The sequence below is a fragment of the Acinonyx jubatus genome, chromosome A2 (genome assembly GCF_027475565.1).
Source record: "Acinonyx jubatus isolate Ajub_Pintada_27869175 chromosome A2, VMU_Ajub_asm_v1.0, whole genome shotgun sequence".
In the NCBI taxonomy this organism is placed as follows: Eukaryota; Metazoa; Chordata; class Mammalia; order Carnivora; family Felidae; genus Acinonyx; species Acinonyx jubatus.
In genome coordinates this window covers 8,890,738-8,904,052 of record NC_069383.1, presented here as the reverse complement: position 1 = coordinate 8,904,052, position 13,315 = coordinate 8,890,738, and the positions used below count along the sequence as shown (strand labels likewise).

Sequence of the window (13,315 nt, the reverse complement as noted above, 5' to 3'; positions counted from 1 at the left end):
CTGTCATGCTACTGGATGTCAAAAGAAAGCTGGACTAGCTATGCTTACATCAGACAAACTAGATTTTAAAACAAACACTGTAAACAAGAGATGAAACGGGCATTATATCATAATTAAGGGGTCTGTCCATCAAGAAAAGCTAACAATTGTAAATGTTTATGCCCCCAGCATGAAAGTACCCAAATATATAAATCAATTAATCACAAACATAAATGTATAGATAATAATACCATGATTGTAGGGGACTTTAATACTCCACTTACAACAATGGACTGACCATCTAGGCAAAAAGTCAATAAGGAAACAATGGCTCTGAATGACACATTGGACCAGATGGACTTAACATATATATTCATAACTTTTCACCCAAAGGCAGAATACAGATTGTTCTCAAGTGCACATGGAACATTCTCCAAAATAGATCACATACTGGGTCACAAAAAAACTCTCAACAAAAGGATTGAGATCATACCATGCATATTTTCAGATCACAATGCTATGAAAGTTGAAATAAACCAGAAGAAAACATTTGGAAAGCCCCCAGATACGTGGAGGTTGAAGAACATCCTACTAAAGAATGAATGAGTCAACCCTGAAATTAAGAAATTAAAAAAAAATAGATGAAGCAAATGAAATGAAAACACGATAGTCCAAGCCCTTTGAGATGCAGCAAAGGCAGTCCTAGAAGGAAAATACATTGCAATTCAGGTCTATCTCAAGAAGCAAGAAAGGTCCAAAATACAGAACCTAACCTTACACCTGAAGGAGCTAGAAAGGGAGCATCAAAGAAACTCCAAAGCAACCAGAAAAAGAGAAATAATAAAGATTAGAGCAGAAATAAACAGAATAAAAAAAAAACCAGTATAAAAGATCAATGTATCAACAGCTGGTTTTTTTGAAAGAATAAACAAAATTGATAACCCCCTAGACAGACTTCTCAAAAAAAAAAAAAAGAGGACCCAAAATAGATAGCATTATGAATTAAAGATATCACAACCCACACCACAGAAATACAAACAGTTATTAGAGAACATTATGAAAAATTACATGCCCACAAACTGGACAGCCTGGGAGAAATGGACAAGTTCCTATGCATTCACACTGTACCAAACTCAAATGGGAAGAATTAGAAAATTTGAACAGACCCATAACCAGTGAAGAGATTGAATAGGTTATCAAAAAATCTCCCAACAAATAAGAGTCCTGTGTCAGATGGCTCCCCAGGGGAATTCTACCAGACATTTAAAGCAGAGTTAATACCTATTTTGTTCCAAAAAAATAGAAATAGAAGGAAAGCTTCCAGACTCATCCTATGAAGCCAGCATTGCCTTGATTCCAAAACCAGACAAAGACCCCAGTAAAAAGGAGAATTATGGGCCAATATCCTTGATGAACATGGATGTAAAAATTCTCAACAAGATACTAGCAAATCGAATTCAACAGTGATTATTTTTTTAATGTTTATTTATTTTTGAGAGAGCATGAGCAAAGGAAGGGAAGAGAAAGAGGAAGACACAGAAGCAGCCGAAGCAGGCTCCAGGCTCTGAGCTGTCAGCAGAGAGCCTGACACACAGCTCGAACCCACTAACTGTGAGATCATGACCTGGGCCAAAGTTGTACACTTAACCTACTGAGCCACCCAAGCACCCTAAACTCAACAGTATATTGAAAGCATTATTCACCATGATCACATGAGATTCATTCCTGAGCTTCAGGGCTGGTTCAGTATTTGCAAATCAACCAACATGTTGCATCACATTAATAAAAGAAAGGATAAGAACCATAGGATCCTGTCAATAGAAGCAGGAAAAATATTTGACAAAATACAGCACCCTTTCTTAACAAAAACCCTCAAGAAAGTCGGGATAGAAGGAACACACGTTAACATCATAAAAGCCATATATGAAATTCCCACAGCTAATATCATCATCAATGGGGAAAACTGAGAGCTTCCCCCCTGAGATCAGGAACATGACAGGGATGTCCATTCTCACCACTGTTGTTTAACATAGTGTTGGAAGTCCTAGCATCAGCAGTCAGGCAACAAAATGAAATAAAAGGCATCCAAATTGGCAAAGAAAGTCAAACTTTCACTCTTCACAAATGACATCATACTTTACATGGAAAACCAGAAAGACTCAACCAAAAAACTGCTAAAGCTTATACATGAATTCAGCAAAGTTGCTGGATATAAAATCAGTATACAGAAATCAGTTGCATTTCTATACACCAATAATGAAGCAACAGAAAGAGATATCAAGGAATCATTCCCGTTTACAATTGCACCAAGAACTATAAAATGCCTAGGAATAAACCAACCAAAGAGGTAAAAGATGTGTATGCTGAAAACTATAGAAAGCTTATGAAAGAAATTGAAGACACAAAGAAATGGAAAAACATTCCATGCTCATGGATTGGAAGAACAATTATTGTTAAAATGTCAATACTACCCAACGCAATCTACACATTCAGTGCAATCTCAATCAAAATAACACCAGCATTCTTCACAGAACTAGAACAAACAATCATAAAATTGTATGGATCCACAAAAGACTCTGAATAGTCAAAGTAATGTTGAAAAAGAATACCAAAGTGGAGGCATCACAATTCCAGACTTTAGCCTGTATTACAAAGCTGTAATCATCAAGACAGTATGGTATTGGCACAAAGACAGACACATAGTCCAATGGAATAGAATAGAGAACCTAGAAATGGATCCACAAATATATGGCCAACTAATCTTCGACAAAGCAGGAAAGACTATCCAGTGGAAAAAAGACAGCCTCTTTAGTAAATGGTGCTGGGAGAGCTGGACAGCGACATGCAGAAGAATGAACCTGGACCACTTTCTTACACCATACACAAAAGTGAACTCAAAATGCATGAAAGATGTAAATGTGAGACAGGAAACCAAAAGCTACAGGAAAGAACAGGTTGCAACCTCTTTGACCTCGGCTGCAGCAACTTCTTACCTGACATGCCTCTGGGGGCAAGGGAAATAAAAGCAAAAATGAATTGTTGGGACTTAATCAAGATAAAAAAGCCTCTGCACAGCAAAGGAAATAACAAAACTAAAAGGCAACCAATGGAATGGGAGGAGATATTTGCAAATGATATATCAGATAAAGGGTTAGTATCAAAAATCTATAAATAACGTACCAAACTCAATACACAAAAAGCAAATAATCCAGTGAAGAAATGGGCAGAAGATACGGATAGACACTTTTCCAAAGAAGACATTCAGATGGCAAACAGACGCACGAAATGATGCTCAACATTGCTCATCATCAGGGAATTACAAATCAAAACCACATCGAGGTACCACCTTATGCTGGTCAGAGTGGCTAAAATTAACAACTTAGGAAACAACAGATGTTGGCAAGGATGTGGAGAGTGTTACCCTCTTGCACTGTTGGTGGGAATGCAAACATATACAGCCACTTTGGAAAATGGTATGGGGTTCCTCTAAAAATTAAAAATAGAATTACCGCTACAACCTAGTAATAGCACTACTAGAAATGTATCTAAAGGATACAGGAGTGCTGATTCGAAGGGGCACATGCACCCCAATGTTTATAGCAGCACTATCAATAATAGATAAATTATAGAAAGAGCCCAAATGCCCATCAACTGGTGAATGGATAAAGAAGATATGGTATATTGCACAACGTGGATGGAACTGGAGGGTATTTTGCTAGGTGAAATAAGCCAGTCCGAGAAAGACAGATATCATATGCTTTTACTCATATGTGGAATTTGAGAAACTTAGCAGATGACCATAGGGGAAGGGAAGGAAAAATTAGATACAAAAAGGGAGGCAAACCGTAAGAGACTCTTAAATACAGAGAACAAACTGAGGGGTGATGGGGGTGGGGTAAATGGGTGATAGGTATGAAGAAGGCACTTGTTGGGATGAGCACTGGGTGTTGTATACAAGTGATGAATCACGGGAATCTACTCCTGAAGCCAAGACTGCATTTATGTTAGCTAACTTGACAATAAGTAAAACATTAATAAAAAAGAAAGAAAGAAAACATAGACATTTTAAATTTCACAGGGCTTGGAACTGGGCAGATGTGACTGCATGAGATAGGAAGACACTAAAGAAAGCCTCAGGACTCTATCTTGAGTGACTGGATAATGGATCCAAGGGCAGAGGTGGCCGGCCCAGAGAAGGAATTATGTGTTGGATGCATAGAGTTAGATTTACCTGCGGAAAGTCCATGTGGATCTTCCAGGCAGTTAGATACCAGAGTCCAATCCTATGGAAAAATAAAATCAGACTCCTCTGATGTTGTTTTTCTGCCATAAGTTATCAAGTACTTAAGGGCAAAGCAACACAATTTAAGGAGAAATATTGCACAAATTGTGAGATGCTGACCTTCATGTAAGAGCCTTGAAGGTTTTTGTTTTATTACTCCCCCCAAATAGAAGTGACTTTTCAGAGTCTATATCTAGATAATTTTTGAAGTATTTGGAAAGGCTTATTTTGCTATTATTCTAAATTACCTGTTATTGACATTTTGGAATCTATTTTAACTCTTTAGGTTTAGACCACAGGTATATTGAAAGAAAAGGCAGTGGTTTAGAAGAAAGAAATTAAATCAGATCAGAGTAGTGTGCCGATGAGATGAGATAGATTATGTTCTTCCAGAGTTAATATCTGTTGGTTGAATAATACCAAGTTAATTAATAATAATGGAACGAATTGTATCCCTCCACCCCCCACACACAAAAAATAGCCTAACATTACCATTCTTTTCTTCTGATAGTTGAAACCTTGGATATATGAAAAATTGTCATGCCCAAGGGGAATCAGAATGGTTCTTGAAATTTCTTCCAATCTGGTGATTCTGATTTTTAATGAAAAAGTAAAACAATAATGTATTTAATACTTTAATCCAATTTATTGAAATATGAATGACAACATGAAATCATTTAACAAATACTGAGTCCCAACTGTTTCTTTTTTTTTTTTAATTTTTTTAAACGTTTTTATTTATTTTTGAGACAGAGAGAGACAGAGCATGAAGGGGGGAGGGGCAGAGAGAGAAGGAGACACAGAATCGGAAGCAGGCTCCAGGCCCTGAGCCATCAGTCCAGAGTCCGACGCGGGGCTCGAACCCATGGACCGTGAGATCGTGACCCAAGCTGAAGTCGGACGCTTAACTGACTGCGCCACCCAGGTGCCCCAGTCCCAACTGTTTCTAAGGCACTGAGTACTGGGCTTCAGGATAAAGGAAAACAAAGTCTCTGACGCATATGTTTTCAGAAGAGGAGAATGTGTACCGTGCTGTAAATATATAAACACATGAACATGTCAGGTAGAGATAAATGTTGTGAAGAATAGAAGTGAGTTGAATAGATGGAGAGTAAAGATGGCAGCAGGCATGCTGTTTTGTAAGGAATGGTCAACGTATTCAAAATAAAATGGGGCATCTGTTGGATCAGTTGGTAGGCATCCGACTTTTGGTTTTCTGCTCAGGTCATGATATTGTGGTTTGTAAGATTGAGCCCCACATCGGGCACTGTGCTGTTAGTGTGGAACCTGCTTGGTTTTCTTTCTCCCTTTCAGCCTCTGTCCCTCGCTCACACACATGTTCTCTCTCTCTCAAAATAAATAAACATTAAAAAAGATACCCATACTTTAAAAAAGAATATATAGATTTGCATTTATGCAACATTTACAAAACTAAGGAAATTTCACCTGGTAGTGTTTTTAAGCTTTACTTCCAGAGATATATTTCAAACTATTGAAAGTGGCCTGGGTATGTATTTATATAAATGTAATGTTAAAAATGGGTGCCTGGCTGGCTTAGTATGTAGGGCATGTGACACTTGATCTTAAGGTCATGAGTCAAAACCCATGTTGAGCATAGAGCTTACATAATACGATGTACGAAATAGGAAATTATTTTTTTTCAAAATAGGAAATTATTTTTAAAACTTAAAGCTCATGTGCAGTAGAGTACTCTGTAGCCATTGAAAATTTCATTGAACAAAAATTTAGCAGAAAAAATACTGGAATAATATATATAGAAAAACATTGAGTATTTTGATAACTATGTGGTATAATTGTATATAATGTAAATGGCCTTTTTTTGCTTTCATATATGATATAAAATTTTTACAGTGAGTACATATTTTATGATAATAAAACAACTTATTTTAAAATATCAAACCCTTTAGATTACCACTTAAATTAATGGTCACTTCAGGGGCGCCTAGATGGCTCAGTCGGTTAAGCATCCAGTGTCAGCTCAAGTCATGATCTCATGGTCTGTGGGCTTTAGCCCTGCACTGGGCTCTGTGCTGACAGCTGAAAGCCTGGAGCCTGCTTCGCATTGTGTCTCTCTCTCTCTTTGCCCCTCCCTCTGCTCACACTCTGTCTCCCTGTCAAAATAAAATAAAGACATGAAAAAAAATTAATAGTCACTTCAGTGTATTTAAATAGTAATCAGTAATCACTTAAATATTACTACTGCTTTTAAAAGTCACTATGCAAAAAGATTTGATTGAAATGGAGAGAGCTTCAAAATCATAGCAAATCATGGGGCGTCTGGGTGGCGCAGTCAGTTAAGCGTCCGACTTCAGCCAGGTCACGATCTCGCAGTCCGTGAGTTCGAGCCCCGCGTCAGGCTCTGGGCTGATGGCTCAGAGCCTGGAGCCTGTTTCCGATTCTGTGTCTCCCTCTCTCTCTGCCCCTCCCCCGCTCATGCTCTGTCTCTCTCTGTCCCAAAAATAAATAAACGTTGAAAAAAAAATTAAAAAAAAAATCATAGCAAATCTTTGTGAAATCAGCTACTAAGAAATACTTCATAAATTTGTGTTCTTTTTCTTTCAGTCATCTGTTTGTGTGAAAGGATATAAAATACAGATAGATTACAATGATGTATATTTACAGAAAAACTATTTTGTGCTTTCTAAAAAGCAAACTAAAAAAACAAGCTGTAAGTTTCTCAGTACCATGTGAATTTGGGGCTTCTTGGAAAAATGTCTGATTTTTACATTCAGGGCAAGGACATTGCAAGATGAAGTTAGAGAATTTTGTAGTGCCAGGAAGTGAGGAATTGAGTGAGTGAGTAAGAGAGAGAGAGAAAGAGAGAGAGAGAGAACGTGAAGGGGGAGGGGGGGGGCAGAGCAGGAGGTGCCACAGGGCAAATAGACAAAAGAGATGGTCTGAAAGAGCTCCTGATGGCCAAAGCTGGAACACTTTGAGTACTGGCAGTATTCAGTTCAGCTAAAAGCATAAACATGTGCAATCCCACAGTGATAACACATGAGTAAATGAATAGAACAAATCTTCCTTCAGAAGAATTCCAAGCAATACATGTAGATACTTCTGTCTCCATGAGGTGGAGTTAATTCCCCTTACCCTATGTATGGACTGAACCCTGGTGACTCACTTCCCCAGAGAGTAAAAGGAAAACAAAACAAAAGGAAAAACAGTAAGGCGGCAGATATCACCTTAGCCAACGTCACTAGGGAGACCTTACGTTGAGATGGTGCTTCCCCTGGTAAGTGATGACACCGCAAGTCTATGGTGGTCTCCCCAAACAGCTATAACACCAGTCCAGTCCTCAAAAATTCAGACCTATGTAGGCTGAGGAAGAGTCAACAAAATATGAGACTGGTAGTCTTCTAAAGTGTCAGAGTTAGAGAGGACTGAGAAACTGTCACCAGTTGGAGGAAACTAAGGAAACATGCTGACTGAATGCATTGCGAAATCCTGAAAAAGAAAAGACAAGACATTTGTGAAAGCTGGCGAAATCTCAACATGGTCTGTATTTCAATGAATAGTGTTCTAAGTTAATGTCTTAGATTTGACACATATGCAGGTTACGTACAGTGTTAACAGTAGAAGAAGCTGAGTGAGGGTGTATGGGAACCCTGTTCTGTCTTTGGAACCTTTTCTGTTTATCTGCAATTATTCCAAAATAAAAGTTTTGTTATAAAGAAAATAGCAAAAACAAATTCTCATTGAAGAAATTGGACATCCGACTGATGGTATGTTTTTAGCTAGCAAAAATCCTCTTTTGGAAAAAAAGTGACATAAAAACTAATGTTTATTGACAAAAACCAAACAGTAGAGTGTAATCCATATGTTTGTGTATATATATACATATATATGGATTATATAGATTTGTTATATACATATACACACACATACATATTCTGTGTATGCAGATTCAAATGATCAGAAATGGACATTATGAGCAGCACCTGAATGGCTCAGTTGGTTAAGCGTCCAACTTTGGCTCGGGTCATGATCTCACCATATATGAGTTTGAGCCCTGCATCTGGCTCTGTGCTGATAGCTCAGAGCCTGGAGCATGCTTCAGATTCTGTGTCTTCCTCTGTCTCTGCCCCTCCCCTGCTTGTGCTCTCTTTCTCAAAAATAAATAAACATAAAAAAATTAATAAATGGACATTATGAGTAGCTATTTCAGTAAAATAGAATTATGTCCTTTTGATTTTGTTCTTTTTTTAATTTTTTAAACGTTTATTTATTTTTGAGACAGAGCATGAACGGGGGAGGGTCAGAGAGAGAGGGAGACACAGAATCTGAAACAGGCTCCAGGCTCTGAGCAGTCAGCACAGAGCCTGACGCGGGGCTCGAACTCACGGACCGCGAGATCGTGACCTGAGCCTAAGTCGGACGCTTAACCGACTGAGCCACCCAGGCACCCCCTTGATTTTGTTCTTTAACCCTTTTGTATTCTCAGTTCTTTTGCAAGAAAGTGAAATATTTATAAGAAAACAGGAAATCAGAAGTAGTTCCTAAGTACTTATTTTGGAGTGCTGTATTCAAATACATTTTTATTTCTTTCAAACAAATAGGCTAAATTACCATTTCAAATTATATATATGCTTACTTTATGTAAGTGGCTTGGTGCATGAAGGTCAATAAAACATGAATTAGCTAAAACATACAATTTCTCAACTAATATTTGTAAATATTATTTATCCAAAACTCAAGCTGCTTATCAGTCAACATTTTGAACCATAACCAAAGGAAATGACATTCTTGTCTCTCTCTCTCTCCACCCCTCCATACACACACACACACACACACACACACACACACACACATACACACCTATGCATATATCTATATAGAATGATGTTTGGATAATTCCTCACATTAAATAGGTGGGTAGGTGGGTAGATGAATAACTGTGTAAAATGTAGAAGGATGTGCACCAACCTTTTGCCCATATTGATCATATTGGTGATCTCCTATGTTCAGAATTTACTTTCTACATCTCTGTTTCTGTATTAATTTCCTTTCAATTGGAAACATACATTATATTTTAGTAAAAAAAATATAGCAACGATAGTTTTTAAATATTAAAATCTTTAGATGGTAAACCCTCCTCCAAAATATCCAAATTTGGAAAGTAAAGACTAACAATGAAATTAAAATAAAAAGAAAAGAAAATAGCCTTCTCTACCATGACATTTTGATGAATTGGGCACGTTACCAGCTCTCTGAGTTATTGTTAGAAACAGAATCGGGGAAGCACTGTGATTTTGCATTCAGTCTTTGACTAGCCATTGTTGTTGTTCAGATTGCTTAAACAGTTCAGCCATACATATTTAATCACTGCATAGAAAACTTAATTCTAGGGAGTGATAAGCAATCAGGGTAATAGGGGTGGGGGGGAAGGTGGCTTGTCCCAAAATAAGCACAACATAGTATTAGATGTCAAATGAAATTTAAATATATTTTTGTAGGAAATAGAATTAAATTCTGATAGTTTTTATAATATCTCAGACTCTCTTCAGAGTGTACAGTATGTTTTTCTGTAAGAATTTTATATCACAGATTATTTAGAGGAATTTTGTAATTTCAAAGACCACTCTAAGCTCACGTCCACATACTGATATGCAAGCTTTAACTTAGTCATAGGAGAACAGCTTTGGTTTCATAATGCAAGAGAGCTGGCTTGCAGAGCATTTTATCAGTTTCTCGAATGACCATTGACCACTTACCATTTGTCAGATGAGTGTTGGTCCACATGAATAGGGTTCCTTTATGTGTTTCTTAATATTCTAGGGCTGCATGAAGAGATCAACCATGCCCATCCTTCTTCTCACTTTTTCCATTGTCCTAAAAGTGAGGACGAGAGGCACCAACATTTGTGGTATTCTGTGCCTGGAACTGATTGTAGATTTTGATTTAGAAGAAGATAGAGGAGGGGTGAATTCTTTCTTCTATCTAAGCTCAGGGAACATTTCCTTCCTGAGAGATGAATGGGGAATATTTTATGTCAATTAATGTATATTGAAGGTGTATAAAACAATGATGTGTCTATTATTCAACTGTCACTGACATGAAATTGACTGCAAAATTACTTTCTGGAGTTCAGAATTTACTCCCTCCTCCTGACTTTTCGTTTATGCACTTTTCAAGACAAAAAGTAATTTCTACTGACTGCTGGATTATAAATTCAACCTGGGATTTTATAATCATATTCCACTTTTTTTCTCTCTTACCTCTCATCACAGATGATAAAGATATTGCAATTGGAATTCAGCTGTGACAGTATAGATGATTAAGCTAAAGTCTAATTGGCTTTGCAGTGTTAGCAGAAGCCTAAATTTAATGGTTGGTTTTTCCCCCATAGTAAAATAAACCTCTGTGATTTACAGCCTTCAAGAACAGAATTCTGTTGATTAAGAAGGTCTTTTTATGGACGGTAATGAATTGACTATATGGATGAAAATTTAAAGTGCAAAGTTATATTTTTCTTTCTGAACTTTGTAGAATGCAACAATTCTCTAATTAAATAAGAACTAAATAGGAGCAAAACTTGTAATGGCAAGTGACGCACAAAGTGGATGTGGCCGTGGTGACTACATTCTGTCCCACCACTGAAGCTACCATGGGGTGGCCCGCTTAAAGTATTCCCTGTGGCAACTGAAGCAAACGAGTGCCAGAGAACTAGGACAGGAGATGAGAAAACATTTCTTCAGGAGACTTTAAACTTGTTATTATTTTTCTCCAATGTCACTCTGGAATTCTTTAGCAAGACCTTGCCCCAAACTGAGAGGCGGGCTTCATTCAGGCTTGTAATTCTAAAGTAATTAAAGCTATCTAGTTTGACTAGGTTTTATTTTATTTTTTAAATTTGTTTTTGATGTTTATTCATTTCTGAGAGAGAGAGAGAGAGAGAGAGCGTGAGCACGAGCTGTCTCTGGGAGGGGCAGAGAGGGAGACTTAGAATCCAAAGCAGGCTCCAGGCTCTGAGCTGTCAGCGCAGAGCCCGAAGTGGGACTTGAACCCACGAACTGTGAGATCATGACCTTAGCTAAAGTCAGACGCTTAATAGACTGAGCCACCCAGGTGCCCCATGACTAGGTTTTCTATTATTTAAAAGTAAAAGCTAAAAGGAAAGGATTTTTACAAATATTTTTAATGACAAAGGTCTAATTATAACTAAGCTTCTGTTTGTACTCAAAACTTGATATGAATAATTACAGTTCATCTTTGAGCCATCCCATGGATTGGGAATTTACTAACCAATAGTGCATAATAAGTAAGATACATTTCATTTTTCTTTCTGGTGTGAGTAAGTAGCAATTATGAAACTAATCCACTCCCCCCCATCACCTGTTTCTAAGGATGGTGACGAAATTGTTCATGCTTCCAAAAAGTTTATGTAATTTTATGTCTTCAATAAAATTCTCTAAACTCAAATTAGAGTTACTCTAGTCATAGATGAGGCTAGGTATTTGTTCTTCTAACACATATATGGGTAAGGATGTCTTTGCTCATGGTAGGAAAAAAACATGGGCAGTCTGTCTCTCTCTTCCAAAGAATGCAACTAACAAGAAATTTCAGGCAGATGTGAGGTCCAAGAGCAAATAGTAAGAAGCTTCTTAAAGTTCAATTAGCTATAAACTCTGGGTACTACCATAAAGGCTACTGAAAATGGAGTTGAATATAAACCGTTAGAAAAATGAGTACACCCTCAAACCTTGCATTCCAGGATCCTTTATTCTTATATCAAAAAATAAATTTGTGAGTGAAGTGTATATTTAAAAACCATGAGTAGCCCCATTTAAGAAATATAATATTAAAATCTCATAATATGTCAAAGATTTTTAAAAAATTACTTTTTTCCAGTAAACTCCAGACTCCCAAGTTAATATGTGAAGCATATAAATAATTAATGGAATTTATGTTGTTAGTATTATAATTGAAGTAAGATTTTATGCTACTAAAGGTCCCTTTGCTCATTTTTTATGAATACCCTCCATAAAATTTATTTCAGAACACATAAGCCAAAAGAAGAAATAGAACAAGAACCAGGACTCCAGATTTTTCAGGAAAAAAAACTTCTTTCTCATTTATTCTGTGCAGACATCCATTGGAAGTGGGTGTATTTTGCAGTGGGTAGCGACATATAAGAATTGAAATAAAATGTTTCTTGTTTCTTCTTTTAGGGGCTGATGTTATCAACTTTGATGGCCACGTTGTGTTACCATATAGATTCAGAAACAAGAAGATGAAAACACTTAAAGATGTCATCGCCTTGAAATTTAAAACCTCTGAAAGTGAAGGGGTGATCTTGCATGGAGAAGGACAGCAAGGGGATTACATTACCCTGGAACTGAAAAAAGCCAAGCTGGTCTTCAGCTTAAACCTAGGTATGTTCTGACTTTTGGCCCCATTCTTTCCTTTTATTAGTATTCCCATTAGTAAAAGGTTAATGTTCCTTAATCCTTAAAACGTAAATTATAAAAAAAAAACAGTTTTTGTTATGTTTTGTTTTTTTTTTAATTTTTTTTTTAGCGATTATTTATTTTTGAGACAGAGACAGAGCATGAACAGGGGAGGGGCAGAGAGAGAGGGAGACACAGAATCGGAAGCAGGCTCCAGGCTCTGAGCCATCAGCCCAGAGCCCGACGCGGGGCTCGAACTCACGGACCGCGAGATCGTGACCTGAGCTGAAGTCAGACGCTTAGCCGACTGAGCCACCCAGGCGCCCCTCTGTTATGTTTTCAATTCATTTTTTTAATCCATAGTGGGTTAATCCATTTTAATTCGCATATACTTATTCATTAGAAAATAATTATTACATTCTTGCCCTAAGCAAGGTACTATACTACTATCTGAGATATGGTGGTGAGCAAATAGAGAAGGTCCTTGAGTTCATGAAATTTATGACCTAGTGGAGGAGTCAGATGATATCTATTATTTTAAAACAACTGGATCAAAAGCAATGACTTCAAATAATGATAAGTATTATCAGCTCCATTAAATAGGCTAAGATGATAAAGGATACTAGAGGCAAGAACGGTCAAC

The 13,315-nt window shown here is 37.2% G+C and overlaps 1 protein-coding gene across 2 annotated transcripts in view; it reads left to right on the top strand.

Annotated features, from left to right (window-relative positions):
- Positions 1 to 13,315, top strand: part of CNTNAP2 (contactin associated protein 2) — a 1,948,817-nt gene that overhangs the window by 871,941 nt on the left and 1,063,561 nt on the right. For both annotated transcript variants that reach the window (XM_027075690.2, XM_053217934.1), the window contains one exon: positions 12,454 to 12,657. In XM_027075690.2, coding sequence (XP_026931491.1) covers positions 12,454 to 12,657 — 204 coding nt within the window. The remainder of the gene's footprint in view (positions 1 to 12,453; positions 12,658 to 13,315) is intronic.